Here is a 16,461-nt window from a genome sequence, read left to right on the forward strand (position 1 = left end):
TATCGCCACCTTTATTCAGGGATACTGGCGGTAAGGCGATCCTAGATCAGGCCTATTCTACAATGTAACCCAAGTTTCATTACATCAAAATACTGAAGAAGCAACGCATTAGCGTGAGCAGGCAGCTTCACCTTACACACTCTTTTTCATTTCAGTTTAGATAGATAAATACACCGACGCACTTCTTAATGTCAGCAATTACCTGTTATAAGATACAGGTCTACATGTAATGTCCACTAAAAGCTAAAGGCCTGACGCAATGGAGCGCATGAGCGTTGCATGCCCCAGAAACAACCAGTGTGGGCTATGAACAGTTTCACCAGCTTCAAAAAATAATAAATGAACTAGTTCCTTGCCTGTTCTCAATAGTGAGCTTTGTGAGTCATCTGTATCGCTAAAACAGGGCCTTCATCAATTAGTTCTACTGGTCGATGATCCTTGGCTACAAGTATCTAGGTGACATGATCTCTATCGACAAGATTGTTTGTTTTCAAGTTTCTTCCTCGTTTTTTAGTACAGATGTGGCAGTGAACTCATTATGCCAGAGTGTAACGCTGTCTTCCATATGTGCTATTCCATCCAGTCAATACAATAGGATTTTATTATAACGGAATTATGCCTGGCTAAATACAAAATCTTTTACAATGCAGCAAGAGTTACGTTATATGATGACGACTGTGTCTCACTAGGTATATGTATGTCACCTTAAGGTACTGACAGACAGCTCTCATCGCATGTATCTAGCCGTCAACATCATCCCGCCAAATCGGAACTCCGTTGCTAACGGCTTCATTAATCTGCCGCTGCCGCGTGCTAGCAGTAATAAGCCTACATGTATCTTCATGAGTGAGCTCCCGGACAGGTCCACCTGAACTCCGGCAATCATCCCCACCTTAACTCCGATACTAAAAGATGTTCGGAGATGCAGTCGCCCACCTTAGCTGACACTGGATCTCGACATTCTTCTCACAGAGTCATTTCTATTACAAAAAGCACATATCAAATTTGGCATTTATCCATGGTTCCTTGGCTCTGTCATAGCGCTGACCATGTCATCCGTTTCTGAAAGTTGTCTCCACGTAGAACGCATCCCCAATTTGGGGGCTGATTTACAGTAGAGCCAAGTCGCATTATTAAAAGCTAGAGCTCCTACAGCGTATGTGAAATGTGTTAATTCAAGACTCACTCTAACCATACTCATTCCGCTGCCAGAATACTCGTAAATGAGATACTCTATCACAAATTATTAGCGGATACGTTTACTAAAAACAGCCATGAGCCCGACGTTAACCGTCTCTACACAAATTGAGATCGCAGCAACTCCAGCTGCTGTTCGATCAGTGGTGCGTGTCTACCTTATGTGTAGCAGCTAGTGACTGAACGCGTGGGGGAAAATGCATTAACACCGAAGATGGTTTCTAGTTCATAGACTTCGCCCGGTATACGCAATGGCAGCAAGGATGGAAATTTGAACCAGCCGACTCTGATAAGCAGCCATTGGACCTGAAGCCTGGTGACGGACTCAAGGTCAAAATGAATGGAACTTCAATGCAACCAATTGTCATGGTAGGTCAACGGTTTGCTATTACAATGTCATTATATATACTAACTCGCAGAAGGAAAACTCAGCCGATTCCTTTCAGTGGGAGGGATCGCTACTCGGACTCATGAAAGGTGTGCATCAATTTCATTTCACCCCAAGTGAAATAAATCCAGGAGGCACTACATTCATCCATAAAGAGGACTTGAGGGGGATCTTAATCACTCTCTCTTCGCCCTTGTGGAGTTCTCGGGAAATTAGCCCAACCTCTTGGAATCAATTTAATTCAGATTTAAAGAAGGAGGTCGAGAATTCTTTAGCATAGAGTTTAGAAACTTTACTATTTAGATACTAGGCAGCGGTTACTTTAATAGAGTTTGAGTGTAAGTGAGACGGGATCGAGTTCTTCGCTCTGCATGCAGATGCATGTACGCTTTATGGCATACCCAACCCCTCACTGGATGATCGGCGACCAAAATAGCTCAAAGAATGCATGTCGATTGCACAATATGTACTCTTTTTTCTTTGAACGCTGATTCGCATCTTCTACCATCATCTATATTCAGTTGAAAACACAGATAAGCTGTCTATTTCTGGAATATTAAACACCAGAAGACTTGGAGTTAGACCAATATTTCAGGCCCGCCAACCCGCCAACCTGCCAAACCATGAGCCCATGTGCGTCTTGCGTCTCCATCACCTATTCTAGCATCGTTCCTGGAGCCATATTTTACTTTGATGCAGACACTCAGAATAGAGATCAATGCAGATTTTGTGACTTAGTTCGAGGATCATATCTGGAGTACCTCACGACCAATATCTACTGGATCTACCGTCCGCCAAAGGCAACGCTGCAGAAGACAACATCACGGCATCTAATAAAGCTCACAGTCGACGATATTGAGTTAGCATCACCGGATGAGCATCAATGCAACTTGAAGATTGCTCAAGCCACACTCCAAGACACTTGGTACGATGATGAAGTCAAAAGGGCGTTCTATTTCCACAGCAGCCATTCTCAGGGTATATGCAGATTGGATCATGTACCTAATCATAAAGAGAACGGAGTTCTTTCAGCCTGGGCCAGCCTTGGACTTGCTCGGAGCTGGATCGAAGACTGCGACCTACATCATACAAACTGTCAGCCTATTGTTCCTGCAGTGCCTTCAGAGGCACTTCATCCTTCCACAAGATTCATTGACACGATTTCTGAATGTCTGGTCTCTCTTGACGAAATAAACTCGGCGTCCTTCAAATTTGTGGCCCTCAGCTATGTTTGGGGCGTTGACTACCAGTTACGGACAACCTCTGCCACGCTCGAAGATTTCCGGAGGAAACTTCCAGGACTGACAGCCACCGATGACAATCTGAGGTTGCCACTGACGATCAGAGACGCTATGGATGTGACACTCACCCTGGGGCATTGCTATCTGTGGGTCGATGCGCTTTGCATAGTCCAAGACTCACCGTCGGACCTTGAGATCCAGTTGGCACAGATGGACCGTATATACGGCTTGGCTGCGCTCACCATTGTTGCAAGGGGAGGCAGAACCTCAGATAGCGGTTTGCCAGGCATGTCCAGTCCACGAAATTGGTTGAGCGGTGAGAACATCAATTGTGAGATGAATGGCACTCTTACTATCGGCTGTTGGGATGTTCTAGACAGAAATTACGAGAAATACGAAGAACAGCATGGAGTTTTCGCAGACACGGCATGCTACATGTGGCGTGGCTGGACTTTCCAAGAGCAGATACTATCCACACGCACTCTCGAGTTCAACCGCCGCCGAATGGTTTTCTGGTGCGGACACCCAGAACATGCTGTAGAATGCGGCGTAGCTCCGAGGACGGATATGAGGGACGCTCACCACTTCCGCAGTGCCGTCCGGAAATATAGAGAGACTGATGGCATAGTTCCTCCAGGCCAGCCGGCGTGGGAGTACATGACCAAAGACATGCTCATTAGCCGATGGAGGGCTATTCGTGAACATTACTCGACCAGGCACTTTACTTATCCCGGTGACCGTCGGAAAGCAGTGCTCGGTACGGCCTCGATGCTGAGGCATGTGATTGGCGACATTGACATCAGCGGCCACGTTCTCAGTCAGCTTGGTACTGAGTTGCTCTGGCGTAAAACACTGCATCCCGGCTGGAATGAAAGTCAACAGTCAGCCATCAAGTTCTCTTACAGCGCAGTCCCATTTGGCACGTTTCCGTCTTGGTCATGGCTCAGTCTATGGCCGCTGACTTGGCCTAGCGACTATAAACCGTTTCCCAAGGTAGAATTGCAATTACACGATGCTGGAGCTGGTTCTTTTCTTGAGATACGAGGGCGAGCTCTTGAAATGAGTATGATTGCAGAAGGGGGAGATAGCGAAAAGGATGAGGTCAGAGCATACTATAAAGATGGAACTACCGCGAAGCTCGAAGTGTACCTTGATCGATCCATGGAGGCACAGATGGCAGTTACGTGTGTCCCTATTGCTTCAGTCATCCATAGCGGTAAATCGATGCCGAAATGGTGTTACGGGATGTTGCTGCTTCAAAATGTTGAAGAGTCGGGCTATAGAAGAGTCGGAGCTGCGTTTGTGGTGGAAGCTCGAGCTGGCGAGTTCTTGCGGCGTATTGAGTTAGACGAGGCCCGCCACCTTGTGATGAGGTGTGTATGATCCTAGCAGCCTACCATCATCTTCCATGCCATAGTGAAGACATCAAGCTGTTGTATATATGTAGTCTCCCCAAGCTATATCGTCATTCATACACCTGAAGCGACACTTGCCACTTACAGTGCAAGTCGATGTATGAGATTAAATTGTAAGAGAAATGTCCACGGATTCATAATGATGAGGGCAATCTTTATATCTTCAGCTCCTCGTGCACGAAAATCCCACAGCTGTTGACGATTGGTGTTTGACCAACCAAAGAATACTCAAGTGCCCATGGAGCCTCCGTTTCAATTAGTGCAATGCGGACGATGATGAGCCTGGCATTAGAAGCCCGGTGGGTCAAGAGGAAGGGAGCCCCGATAGCGATTGAAGCCTTGGATTTGCAGATAGAACAATCCGAATATCGTCCAAAGTCTTGGCTTCATTTGCGATTCGCGTGTCCTCTACCGCAAAGTTCGGATGTTGTGCGTCCCGAGACTTGCCCTCTGCTTGCGACACTACTCGTAACCTCATCTTGGATCGTCTGCAACGGTTCGCCTAACGCCAAGCTGGCCGTCTAACAAACTGCTGCCGATGACATTCCTTGGACACATGGATGCAGATTTTGAGGACTGGCCTGCTGCTCGATTTCCCAAGTCGGTCGGTTATGGAAGTAATCACGCGGCGGCCTCATGTACAGAACTGGTGGTGGTGGCCACGGATTCCTGCACGCGGCTCGCCACCGCATAAGCCATCCACTAATGCCGTGGAAATAAATCTGCGGCTGATTTTTGCACGGCTCCTCCACAAAGTTGTGCCCATTTCAGGCTGCGGCCACTCGGCTGCATGTTGGCCCTCAGCTGGGAGGCTAAGCGGACGATGGATGATGGACGGTTTCGGTCTCACCTGCATGTCCTAAGAAGGGCGGAATTCAGGACGAGCCCAACGGACTGACTAGAAGGTTGCAGGGCACGTAGTCAGCCTTGGTACCGTGGAAGAAGGCCCGGAGTGGTGGTCAGTGATCAAACGACCCTCTTTTTGCTGTTCAAGATGTACATTGGGTCCAGATATAAGTGTATCGCTCTCGTTATCAGAATCTTCTCAAGACCAGAGCCAAAGTCTCAACATCTTCTCAACCCAGGGCACCTCATTGTCCCTGATACAACTTTCTCCGCCCTGCCCACAGGCAACAAAATACGATGACTCCGAATCTAGTTCATCTCTTCCCTCTGTTCGCGACGGTGTTCATGGCGGCTGCTGTTCTTGCTGACACTGGCATCACCACCCGATACTGGGACTGCTGCAAGCCGTCGTGCGCTTGGCCTAGCAGAATTCAGGTATCAGAACCCGTGCGAACCTGTAATAAGAACGACAAATGGCCGAACCCTCTCAACTCTAGCGCCCAGTCGGCTTGCAATGGTGGCGACGCGTACACGTGCAGCAACAATGGACCGTGGGTTGTCGACAATAACCTAGCGTATGGATTCGCAGCGGCCAAACTTGCTGGGAAGTCTGAGCAGGATTGGTGCTGTGCTTGCTACAAGTAAGTCCAATCTGTTTCCAGGACGTTGGATGAGGAATAACACGCAGGCAATGGGAGATGAAAACCCCCGAGGACCAATGGTGGAGATCATCATGGTTTATTTGACTCAACTGACGAGTTTCCCCCAATCTAATAGGCTCACTTTCACGTCAACGTCGATTACCGGGAAGCAGATGATCATCCAGGTGACCAACACTGGCAGCGACCTTGAAACCAACCACTTCGATCTCGCCATCCCCGGCGGTGGCGTGGGCATGTTCCCCCAGGGATGTCAATCACAGTTTGATGGCGCGTGGATGGGTGACACATATGGCGGCTACCAGAACAGGAACGATTGTTACAATCTTCCGGAGGGCCAATTTCGCGACGGCTGCTTCTTCCGTTTTGACTGGTTCCAAAACGCCCAGAACCCAACCGTCGAGTTTCATGAGGTGTCTTGCCCGCAGGCCTTGATTGACAGGACGCAATGTGGTCGGTGGAGTTACAAGGATTTCGTCGACCAAGGTAAAGACGAGCCCTTAGAACAGGCGGGGCTAGAACTGTAGATTACATGTACTTTGTCTTCTTTTAAAAAGTGCCTTCTATCAAAAAGGCTCATTGAAATTCATTAACTAAAAAGCTATATTGAAAAGGCCAAGCCACAAGACGAGACGCTAGGGTGAAAAGGATCAGTGTAGCAGCGTAGCTTTAGCTTATAAAGTGGCACGAGGAATTCCTTGCCTTTACTGTATAAAGCAAAGAATATAAATGCTTTATTAACAGGAAGGATCTTCTCTTTTTCTTCAGCCTGATAAGATTGCGATTGCGGCGGTCACAGTATATGTACTGAGGAAGTCATCTAACGGGCCCTGGCTAAGCTACATACATGTATCCTAGAGCAGATGTCTAAGTGCCCCTAGGGTGCTACAAGCAACAGCTTAGTAGATATTGCGATGGCGCATTTTTGGCGATGAATCATGATGATGATGAAAATTACGATACTGTAAGAAGGAATGCAAAAAGCAACGCAGGAAACGCTAGCCGGCCTTCCTGACAGCCTTGCTGACAGCCTTCTTGGCGATATCAGTAGCTTGGATGATTTCTACAGCCTGCTGTCCTCGCCGACCTTGCCTAGGTTGAAAGTGCTGTTAGAAACACTATACAAACGCATTATAGGCTTCATCAAGGAGGGCAGGGAAGCCCGGAATTCATAGGAAAACAACATATACAATTACATCCTTTGAAATTGTAGTGTTTCAATTTTCCGGGCGTTTCATGGATTTTCAGGCCAGCTTGAAGTGGGGAGCTGAAGGTAAGCAAAGGGGGATAAATGGGACGATTCTTGTCTTCCAACCTCACTATCATTCAAGGAGCTGTTCGACATGCTGACTTGAAAGCCACATTTTTATTTGACCTCTGAATGTGCAGCAATGGTATTGCCCGCATGCACTCAGCCTTCGGGGACCTCGGAGTACGCCGAAGGAATGCAGGTATCTAGCAGGTAAGATTTTACTTACCAGATGCAAGCTGACGCGCTGACTTGAAAGCCACATTTTCATTTTTTGACCTCTGAATGTGCAGTGATGGCATCGCCAAGACTCCAAGCCAAGAGACAATCAAAGGAAATGCATCCTGCGGTCCCAGTATCGTCAGGTTAGCGGGCTTCAGACTTTGCTAGGGAGGCATCTCGCCAGATAATTGCTCAACTCTCGATGTATATATACCAGGCTTGTTTCTGCAGAGGAAAGCATTTTCAGATCATCTCGCACCTATATATTCACATCTTCGTAGCTTTGGAAGATTAGTGTTGGCTGGTCTATCCGGAAGGCTACAAAGACCAACCGGTACATTACACTGTCAAAGATTACTCACAAATTATCATTGTTCAACCACGATCTCCGAAATTTCGACCCTAACCCACCGTCGACGCCATCCTTATCTGATCAGGATGGCCACAACTCTCCTGAAGATGCTCGCCGTCGCAAGCGTTCTGGTCTCTGCCGAGACTACCTGGAGCGAGAACCTTGTCCTCGCCGATTGCGGCATCGGTTTGGGGCCAAATGGTGGCTCTACATCACGCGAGATGATGTATTATTCTGCTGAAGCTTGGGGAGCACCAAGATACATGAAGAACGTACCGTGGGATGGCTCCTACCCGTGGCGTAACAGCGGCGTGTCTCAGACCCTTCCCAACGGTGATACATGGACCGCGTTTATCAACAACGGCGCTGGAGATCCAAACTTGGCTGGATGGGCCACTCATACATATGATAATGTCGCTCTGACATGCTGGAGTCGACACTTGGATGGGCTCTTCACACTGGCTGACGGCAAGAAGTGCAGCATGGCGTACATCTGCAATCATCAGTCAGTAAATCCGCCTCCGAATCCGCCTCCAAACCCGCCTCCAAATCCACCTTCAGGCCCAATAAGCGAGAATGCGACTCCTGGTGCCCTCAAATACCAACCTGTAATTGACTTTGACAAATCAGCCTGCTACAACACCGCAGCTATCACCGGTGGTGGACATTGCAACGATGGTCTCGAAATCGGCCAAGGTGACTGCCGCCAGTTGGATCGCCTGTACAACAGCAACACATATGTACGCGAAAAGTGCACAAACGACGGCTGGTGCTTCTACCTATACGGTTACTACTTCGAGAAGGATGAGGGAGGCGCTCTGGCGCACGGTCACAAGCACGACTGGGAGCATCTCGCCGTCTGGACGTTGAACAACGAGGCGAAGTACCTTGCCTGGTCGGCCCATGGAAACTATAAAGTTAACAAACCCAACTCGGTCGAGTGGCAGGGGAATAATCCCAAGTTTGTGGTGGAACGCGACATGGCCACCACCCACGCGTTCCGCAGGGCAGAAGGAAACGAGCCGCCCGAAAATGCATTGGGAAAATGGTATCGCAGTCCGTTGGTCAGTCTAGAGAGGATGGATGGAACACTTAAGGAGAAGATGTTGACTCACGACTGGGGCAACGCTCATCCTGATCTGACTGATGAGCGATTTGATAAGGCTTACTGGTCTACTTGGGAGGCTGCGAAGGCTCTCGACCATGTTGTACCACCACGGCCAGATCCATCCCCACCACCACATCTAGAGTTGTGAGTGTAACAGGTGGGTTGGGCCAGATCACTCCTGAGCCAACTCGTGCATGCTGGCACCACATTCTGCGTTTGGTAGTTTTGAAGTTTTACAGATCAGTTGCCTACATGTACATGTAGATATTTTGTCTCAATCTAGGTATTCATTAGAACCGAATATACTAGCTAACTATATAATTCAAATTGGACATTTGACGCTCATCTATCCTATATTGGCCCATTTTCCCGATGGTACGGCTCACTGCTATCAATCTCTCTCCAGACACTGTGACACATCTCCCGGCAAAGGCTACCCATCTCGACCACCCGATTCAGGTAAAACTCAAAACTATTTTCAGACACCACGTTCAATCCTTTGCAAATATTCCGCAATAAGTTAATCCACCATTCTTGAAGACATTCGATCTTATTTGGTGGCCCAGAAGTGGCAGCACCAATAAAGCAGATCCACAGCAGAAATAAATTTGAAGGGTGATTGCTGAAAGCTTTGCCGTTTTTGTCTATGCTCTGACCCACGGCGGCATGAAGACGACCCAAGAGGGGTTGGTAAATGCCAGCAGAATGGGGAATCTGGCGAAGAAGCAGATAGACGTAGATTATAGCTGCTATTCTTTTTGGTTCATGATAACAAGAGTATATATCTTGAGGCAAAGAATGTAGAGCGTGCTCCACCAAATAAAGGTTGTTGCTGAAGGAAATTCGACGTGAAAATGGATTGTGAGAGTCGCAAAGCGCAACAGATAGTTCCGAGAGCATGTCGAATATAGACCCGATACTTGAAAATAGCGAGTTATCTTGTACATAGGGCCTTGATAAAGGCGAGCTGGAAGGCCTTAATACAGCAAACCGTGGTTTCTCGTTGGTGAAGGCAGCGGAGCAGAGATCTGACCTTTAAACTAGTCAGCAGGAAACGTCATGTTGGAGCAGGCTTCAGGTTCTTACCAGCATATTGCCCTTTGCAATAACGATGTTCCACAAACCTGCCGAGCTTCTGTTCCAACAATTTGCAAGCCACCTCTTTGAACAACCATGCGTTGAAGCCCTCGAAGATTCCAACGAGCGTTTTGGAGTCGGCCATCCAGTAACTAATCACTGATGTTAGCGTTCTTCCAGTAAATTGGCAGAGGTGACTTGCATCAAATGTCGCCAATGCAGTTACAGCACCGATTGTCCCATCACTAAGTTGCAATGGCGTCTTGGTAATCCGTTCATTTATTATCCTCAGCATCTCGCCTTTATGCATGAGACAAAGCGGAGTGACCTTCGTTCCGACGCTAAGATCACGGTACAGGCTTGTGAGTGCAAATAGAGCGTGGAGCAGCGCGGCGTCAGCGAAGGCATATGGTAGAGGGGAATATTCTGGGTTCAATACGAGAGGGTTCTGCATGTAAAAGGTCATAGGTACTAGGAAAGTCAGATTAGAAAGCTCTGTACTGGGAAGAAAGACCAACTTAGTTTCAGAAGATGTTCTTGCAATGGACCTATCTTAACTGGAAGAGTATGAAACGGATCACTCTTGCCTGCATCGAGTGCTCGTGGTATGCATGTCTTGCCTGTTGCTGACGCCGCTCTCTCCTCGCTGCCATCATCTTGAACTTTACTGATGAATCGTGGTTGTCGCGCTTTTCTGATCTGCGTGTAAGGCCTTGATCGAAATTTGCCCGTTAACATTGACTGGGGCCGTAACGCCGGCGTGATCGGAGCCTGGTCACCCGAGAAAGTGGCGGCTTTCGCCCGGGAAGACGCGCGCATAGCATGTTGCCGGATCCGTGTTTTGGACTGAGAGTAAATTAAAGATTGTGTAGAATCCAATGGCTGTCCAAGAATTATGCTAGCGAATTCTATAGGTTGGTGATCGGGTGTGGCATCCATAACATCTCTCACAGCTACTGGTTATGAAGGCTGTCAAATTAGGCTTGGAAGAGACCCTACTTTATAGAACCACCTACCGCATGTGGCAGTATTTGGAACCTTGGGGAGGGGGGGCGAATTTGCTTACTATTAATAGTTGGCTAGTTAGTTGACACAGGTGGAGTTTTCGTTATTTGTTATTAGACTTTGCCCCCAAGTGATTCTGTGCCGCTATACGTGAGTCTCCATGTTCCGCCGGCCCATAACTCTTATTCCTACCATGACTCTTTGGTAGCTTCGTCGCGATCCAGACGCTGTAAGTACTATTGAGAATAATGAGATCTGTTAGTCTGTGTCAAGGCCACTGACCATATGTGATTTTTTTTTTTTTTTTTTTTTTTTGAATTGGTTGCGGATAACACGAGTAATGTGCATCTGGTGGAAGAGCGGATACTAAAATCTTTTTTGTAATTTAGAATCCACTAATTTCTAAGCGTATAAGATGTAAACTAATCATTTTACAATAGCTTTACTTGATCTCAACCTGTTGGTTAAGTGTTGCCCGACTATCGCATCTGCAATACTTGATCAATAAGTATGGGTTTATTCTTTGATTACTACAGTCTATGAATCATGCCGTTGACAAAGTTGTTCAAGGTGCTAAAAGTCTAATCTAGGATACCGCATGTCTCTATGGAGGGTTCCAGCGCTTCATGAAGAACTTTCGCAGAGTTTATGCTTGTCCTCAGTTACGCTCAATCGTAGGCGTTTGCATATGTTCCAGCTCCTCCTGTTTTTTCTCTTCGAGTGACCTATTATCCTTGGTTGCATATAGCTCGGCATCTGAAGCTCCTTTCTCACCACCAAGCGTGTTTCCACTAACATTGTCATTGTACATGAAGGGCATTTTCATATCGAAAACCTCGCGGATGGCAGTGTACTGATGGTAGCCTAGGCGAGCAAGAGGAGCGGCTTTCAGAACATCAAACAACTGCGTAAACTCAGGTCAATTTCGAACGCAAATACACAGACACATAAAGAAAGACGTACCCCATCGGCTGTAATATATTCTCCCTTTACATGGATGGCGACGACTCGGCCAACCACGATATCAGAATGCCCCACGAGAGAATCTCCCTGAATCCTGACAATGGAGTGGACTTTACACTCCAGTTGGACGGGGGATTCTGCTACTCGAGGAGGTTTGACAACGCGACTTGGTGCTTTTGTCACACCGGCAATGGGGAATTCGTCATTCCAAGACTCTAGCGCTGAGGCGTTCATTGCATCTCTAGTATCGAACCTGACGTAGGATTAGCATAAAGCTCGTGCATATCACTGTTCCGTACTAACGTTGCCATATTCCAAACAAACTCTCCCGTCTGTCGCGCATTGACAACCGAGTCCTTGCTTTCACGTTTATAGACCGATTGATGTCCCACAAACATGATTGTGGGAGGATCAAACGAGACGTTGGTGAATTGACTGAAAGGCGCAAGGTTATCTTGGCCACTAGAACTTGTGGTACTGATCCAACCTATTGGTCGAGGGATAACAAAGCTTTTAAAGGGGTCATGAGGTAGACCGGACTTCTCGCCTTTAGGTGGCTCATAAAAGATATCAGGGTGGGTCATTTTGATGAGTTTATTGTTTAACTGAAAAGTATGAAAAAGAAGATGAGTGTGGTAGAGTGTGTAGATTTTGCTGGAGCTGCTGTTGCTTTCTTATTGCTTGTGATTTACCGAGAGATTCAACAACACAATCCCTCTTACAACTACTCTACTTATACATCACGATATTTGCCATGGATGTTTTATGTAATGACCCCGAACAACTCTGGCCGAAGGAAGAGAGACCCTGGACGCTACGTCACTTCGGTGCCACCCTCAGTGGCTGGATCATTAATTCGGTGGGATGCCTCGGCCCACATAATCCTCGGCCCGCAGTTTAGAGTGAGAACTTTTGGGTGCTATACAGACATCGGGCGTTCGTTTGTTCCAATTCGTGATGCTAGAAAATGTGCCTTTTTTTGATTACTGATATTGTTTTGCGCGATGGAATGTATCTTACAATTTTGTTGATTATGAATTACGTATGATGCATGAAGAGGCGAACTTGCTATCTCTCATCCACCGGACTCCCCGAAGAGAGGGACTTCTTGGTGGAACGAGACAGGTGTATCATAGAGACGGATGTTATATATACAGCGGCTAATCTGGCTTGGAGAGCTTCACTCCTCATATGTGTCTCTGCATCATAACATAACATACATACAATTTTCTTCCTCAACCTATATTGCTTTCTGAGTTGCAAATCAACACGTTTGGTGTCTTCGACTTCACCACAAAATGTCATCTCCAGTAACAACACGTGTCGAAGATACCTTCACCAGCAAACGTGTCACTATTAAAACCACCCGCTCATTCGATGAGGTAACTGCCCGCCTTTACAACTCCATTGGGACTCCTGCGGATGCTGGCTGGCCATCTATCGTCTCATACCTGGAAGGTCCTTCTCCAACAAAAGAGGGCTTCGTCACAACTGCGAAGCAGTACATTGGTCCGGAACTCTTTATGCTGTTCTGGGAAATTGATCATAGTCTCTGGACGCCTTTGTATGGCATTGCCCCAGGTCAAAGGATTAAGAGAGTTGTTTTGGGAAACCCCATGAGTGCAGCGACAGTGCTGGCTCATGAGGTAAAGGCAGGACTGGCAGCACCAGCGGAGATATTGATTCTCGAAGGAGCCGGTGGAGAAGGTACTGAAGTCATATTTCAGCTGTTTTCAAGCTTAGCCGCAGGCGTGGAGAAGAGCGAGGAGTTGGTGAAGGCGAGTTTAAATTTGGATGCAAAGGTTCAGCACTTGGTGGATCACATTACCTTATGAGGTATTGTCTACTGTTTCTTGGCGTGCCAAGGAAGTTGAAGGGTGTATGTACTTTTGGCTGATAGTCACTATATGCCTTTTTATTATATACCTCCACTGTCATTAAGCTTCTCCTCCCGCTCCAATTACTGTACATATGTAGTTTTCATCGATTTCTCTTATTTTATCTAACTTTGACCCTATAATGAAATATTTTTATCAGCATTGGCTACAGGCACTAAGTAACCAAGCTGATGATACTTCTACCACTGGCATCTGGAAGCATATTTCTTGTCCGTTGAAGGAGCATAAGGTAGTGAGGGATTCGGTTTTAAGATCGAGAAAAAAGATGAATTACAGGATCTAAAGGGCGTGTTGAGAATCCCATTTAGAAATTCTATTCGTTAACCCATGTGTGAGAGGTGAACATAATTGATCACTTGCAAGCTCACGAGTCCATCAAAATCCATCATTTCTATACAAACTGTACTAGGGGCTGTTGTAATTATTTTCTCTTACTAAGATTGGTAGGTTGGCGCTGACTGCTACAGTGTTTGAACTATGCGACCAAACTTGAAAACTTGTGTTGATGCTTACAAGAGCTGAATTACCGGAGAAATACTATTTTACAATAACTGCAGTCTACTCTGTATGGGGTATTAATTTACGGTTCCGACAGCGGAGAATGAACCTACCCCGCAAGTTGAGGTAACCCAAGTACATGTATCTTAGATATATAATAACTACCTAGGCGGTGTCTTCCAGCGTTACTATCTCACTTAATTATTCCAATTACCGAGAGCTTCTGGAATATATTAATAATGGAGCCATCACCAGTGGAACAAGTCTCAGTCGAGCTAAGGGAGGTGAACGACACCTCCCAGAATCACGACCAACCGACTTTTGAAGCCGTAACCACAACCAGCATAACAAAAAGGCACAGGTTACTAATAGTAATTTTCATCGTATCTAGCAATATGGTCCAGGTAAGACTCGACTGGCTAATCTCTATCTTAATCTCCTTCTTAATGGGACTAGATGATATCTAACATGGTTGGACTCGCCGCCGGACTTGAGATAAGCAACTCACTGGGCTATGCAACTGGTCCTGGCAAAGCCAACTGGGCCGCCGCGTCCTACCCGTCAGTCCTTACATTCCCAAATTATGCCATTAGGGTAGTTTTTTAACATTAATTCCTGAAGGCTGACGCAAGGCACCTTCGTTCTGATCAGCGGTCGCCTCGGTGCCGTCTACGGCCATCGACATGTCCTCATCGCCGGCGCCGTCTGGTTCGTCATTTGCTCACTCGCAAACGGCTTCTGCAAGACGTTTGTCACTTTCAATGTTGTCCGTGCGCTGTCTGGAATCGGAGGAGCATTAATCATGCCGAACGCTGTTGCTCTGATCAGTACGACAATACCACCTGGAAGATCGAGAAATGTCACGCTGGGATTTTTTGGGGCCTCGGCTCCTATTGGAGGTTACCTTGGTGCTATTTGGGCTGGTATTTTCGTTGAATATGTGGATTGGACGTGGATATTCTTCGGCTTGTAAGTCTGGTTGTGAACCCCCCGTTGGAGATACGTCTAATATACATGTATGTAGGGCAATTTTGGGGACATTCGTTTTTGGGATTCTGGCGTTACTTCTCCCAACTGACTCTCCCGTTGACCGAAAAGGGACAATCGATTGGATCGGCGCATTCCTTGGTACGGGCGGCCTAATTGCTTTCAATATTGCTTGGAAGTGAGTGAAACAGCTCTCTTAGCAAGATATTTCAAAACTAACCTTTTGCAGCCAAGCACCAGCGAGCGGATGGGAAACGCCTTTCGTCTCCGTCTTGCTCGTTATATCAGTTGCCATGCTCGTTCTCTTTGGGCTCTGGGGCTCAAGGTTCAGCAAGAATCCCATCATACCACTCGGGATATGGACAGCACCATCCTTTACAGCCGTCATCTTGGTCGTTCTCTTTAGCTTCATGTCCAACGGCATCTTCCTCTGGTACATGGTGGCATGGCTCCAACTCCTGCGTGGTAAAACCATCCTCCAGTTTGGCCTTGAGTGGACTCCATTTGGGATTGTTGCAACAATCGGCACGTTCCTCGCAGCATGGCTGATTCCACGCCTGGCTGCGCAATGGATATTGGCAATTGGCTCCGCTGCTATCTTAGTCGCGAATCTACTCTTGGCTACGATGCCAGTCCAGCAGACGTACTGGGCTCAGGTCTTCCCAGCGACGATATTCATGGCCTTCTGTCCAGACTTTGTCTACGTTGCGGCCCAGATCGTTGCTAGCAACAGTGTCAAACGCAGTCAGCAGGGCATTGCTGCATCTCTCATTGGCACGCTTAACTTGTATGGGAACAGTCTCGGCCTTGGATTTGCGGGGACGATCGAGACGCAGGTGAACAAATATCGGGCTGATCAAGTGCTTGGATACAGGGCTGCGTTGTATTTTGGAGCCGGTATCGCCTTGGTAGCGACCGTGCTAGACTCGCTATTGGTAAGGGTAGTAAAGGATGAGAGGGAGGGATGGACTGATCCGGCGGACGAAGTAGCCATTATTGGGACAGGGTTTGAGGGAGGATTGTCGACGGCTACTGAGAGAATCCGGCGGTAACAGGCTGCCTGCAGAGTTCACGCAGGTTCTGAACTTCGGTCTCTGGTCCTCAGCAATTGGCTCTTCCTCCTGTAAGACACATCAAGCGGTACGGCTGGATGCATCATCGTCGCTCTACCCCGTATTGTCTTAGCTGTTCCATTTTTGATCAGAATAAACATCATAGCGAATATTCATTTTTTTTCTCTTCAATTTATAGAGTACTTAGATCACGAGCATTATGATCATGCATTCCATTTCGTAAATTCTTTTACAGTATTATCTTCTAATTCCGGACAACTATCTTTTTCTACAATTTCAGAGC

General features: G+C 47.1%; 7 protein-coding genes across 7 annotated transcripts; 5 read left to right on the top strand and 2 right to left on the bottom strand.

Moving 5' to 3' along the window:
• The first annotated feature begins 2,053 nt into the window (after nt 1-2,053).
• On the top strand, nt 2,054-4,389 carry V8C40DRAFT_284167 (HET domain-containing protein). The gene has a single exon (XM_083222112.1). It carries the CDS (start codon nt 2,209-2,211, stop codon nt 4,207-4,209), a length of 2,001 nt encoding a protein of 666 aa, XP_083067460.1. The 5' UTR covers nt 2,054-2,208; the 3' UTR covers nt 4,210-4,389.
• A 631-nt stretch (nt 4,390-5,020) lies between these two features.
• Nucleotides 5,021-6,378, top strand: V8C40DRAFT_133476 (glycosyl hydrolase family 45-domain-containing protein). Its single transcript, XM_083211086.1, has 2 exons — nt 5,021-5,728; nt 5,865-6,378. Exons 1-2 carry the CDS (start codon nt 5,385-5,387, stop codon nt 6,271-6,273), a joined length of 753 nt encoding a protein of 250 aa, XP_083067461.1. The 5' UTR covers nt 5,021-5,384; the 3' UTR covers nt 6,274-6,378.
• A 1,277-nt stretch (nt 6,379-7,655) lies between these two features.
• V8C40DRAFT_284170 (necrosis inducing protein) lies at nt 7,656-8,925 on the top strand (the record flags this gene model as incomplete). The annotated part of the gene is made up of 1 exon (XM_083222113.1): nt 7,656-8,925. One exon carries the CDS (start codon nt 7,656-7,658, stop codon nt 8,823-8,825), a length of 1,170 nt encoding a protein of 389 aa, XP_083067462.1. The 3' UTR covers nt 8,826-8,925.
• Nucleotides 8,926-8,948: 23 nt separating this feature from the next.
• V8C40DRAFT_258733 (uncharacterized protein) lies at nt 8,949-10,766 on the bottom strand. Its single transcript, XM_083218785.1, has 4 exons — nt 10,273-10,766; nt 9,957-10,225; nt 9,764-9,906; nt 8,949-9,710 (listed from the first exon to the last, which is right to left on the bottom strand). The coding sequence occupies exons 1-4, from the start codon at nt 10,691-10,693 to the stop codon at nt 9,029-9,031; spliced, it is 1,515 nt and encodes a 504-aa protein (XP_083067463.1). The 5' UTR covers nt 10,694-10,766; the 3' UTR covers nt 8,949-9,028.
• A 506-nt stretch (nt 10,767-11,272) lies between these two features.
• V8C40DRAFT_133489 (flavin reductase family protein) lies at nt 11,273-12,480 on the bottom strand. The gene is made up of 3 exons (XM_083211087.1): nt 12,026-12,480; nt 11,723-11,975; nt 11,273-11,663 (listed from the first exon to the last, which is right to left on the bottom strand). The coding sequence occupies exons 1-3, from the start codon at nt 12,304-12,306 to the stop codon at nt 11,418-11,420; spliced, it is 780 nt and encodes a 259-aa protein (XP_083067464.1). The 5' UTR covers nt 12,307-12,480; the 3' UTR covers nt 11,273-11,417.
• A 146-nt stretch (nt 12,481-12,626) lies between these two features.
• V8C40DRAFT_258736 (uncharacterized protein) lies at nt 12,627-13,648 on the top strand. The gene has a single exon (XM_083218786.1). It carries the CDS (start codon nt 13,021-13,023, stop codon nt 13,555-13,557), a length of 537 nt encoding a protein of 178 aa, XP_083067465.1. The 5' UTR covers nt 12,627-13,020; the 3' UTR covers nt 13,558-13,648.
• Nucleotides 13,649-14,243: 595 nt separating this feature from the next.
• On the top strand, nt 14,244-16,325 carry V8C40DRAFT_258737 (major facilitator superfamily domain-containing protein). The gene is made up of 5 exons (XM_083218787.1): nt 14,244-14,522; nt 14,575-14,678; nt 14,740-15,087; nt 15,143-15,283; nt 15,335-16,325. Exons 1-5 carry the CDS (start codon nt 14,358-14,360, stop codon nt 16,155-16,157), a joined length of 1,581 nt encoding a protein of 526 aa, XP_083067466.1. The 5' UTR covers nt 14,244-14,357; the 3' UTR covers nt 16,158-16,325.
• The last annotated feature ends 136 nt before the right edge of the window (nt 16,326-16,461 follow it).

Source organism: Trichoderma camerunense, assembly GCF_050948025.1.
Source record: "Trichoderma camerunense strain CBS 138272 chromosome Unknown V8C40scaffold_29, whole genome shotgun sequence".
In the NCBI taxonomy this organism is placed as follows: Eukaryota; Fungi; Ascomycota; class Sordariomycetes; order Hypocreales; family Hypocreaceae; genus Trichoderma; species Trichoderma camerunense.

Coding starts and splice junctions, on each gene's coding strand:
- V8C40DRAFT_284167 (XM_083222112.1), top strand. CDS start 2,209: ATGAGCCCATGTGCGTCTTGCGTCTCCATCACCTATTCTAGCATCGTT.
- V8C40DRAFT_258737 (XM_083218787.1), top strand. CDS start 14,358: ATGGAGCCATCACCAGTGGAACAAGTCTCAGTCGAGCTAAGGGAGGTG. Junction 14,523..14,574: donor TATCTAGCAATATGGTCCAG/GTAAGACTCGAC, acceptor TAATGGGACTAG/ATGATATCTAACATGGTTGG. Junction 15,284..15,334: donor GCTTTCAATATTGCTTGGAA/GTGAGTGAAACA, acceptor AACCTTTTGCAG/CCAAGCACCAGCGAGCGGAT.
- V8C40DRAFT_133476 (XM_083211086.1), top strand. CDS start 5,385: ATGACTCCGAATCTAGTTCATCTCTTCCCTCTGTTCGCGACGGTGTTC. Junction 5,729..5,864: donor TGGTGCTGTGCTTGCTACAA/GTAAGTCCAATC, acceptor CCAATCTAATAG/GCTCACTTTCACGTCAACGT.
- V8C40DRAFT_258736 (XM_083218786.1), top strand. CDS start 13,021: ATGTCATCTCCAGTAACAACACGTGTCGAAGATACCTTCACCAGCAAA.
- V8C40DRAFT_133489 (XM_083211087.1), bottom strand. CDS start 12,306: ATGACCCACCCTGATATCTTTTATGAGCCACCTAAAGGCGAGAAGTCC. Junction 11,976..12,025: donor TTTGTTTGGAATATGGCAAC/GTTAGTACGGAA, acceptor ATCCTACGTCAG/GTTCGATACTAGAGATGCAA. Junction 11,664..11,722: donor AATATATTACAGCCGATGGG/GTACGTCTTTCT, acceptor GAGTTTACGCAG/TTGTTTGATGTTCTGAAAGC.
- V8C40DRAFT_258733 (XM_083218785.1), bottom strand. CDS start 10,693: ATGGATGCCACACCCGATCACCAACCTATAGAATTCGCTAGCATAATT. Junction 10,226..10,272: donor AGAACATCTTCTGAAACTAA/GTTGGTCTTTCT, acceptor TGACTTTCCTAG/TACCTATGACCTTTTACATG. Junction 9,907..9,956: donor CTGCATTGGCGACATTTGAT/GCAAGTCACCTC, acceptor ATCAGTGATTAG/TTACTGGATGGCCGACTCCA.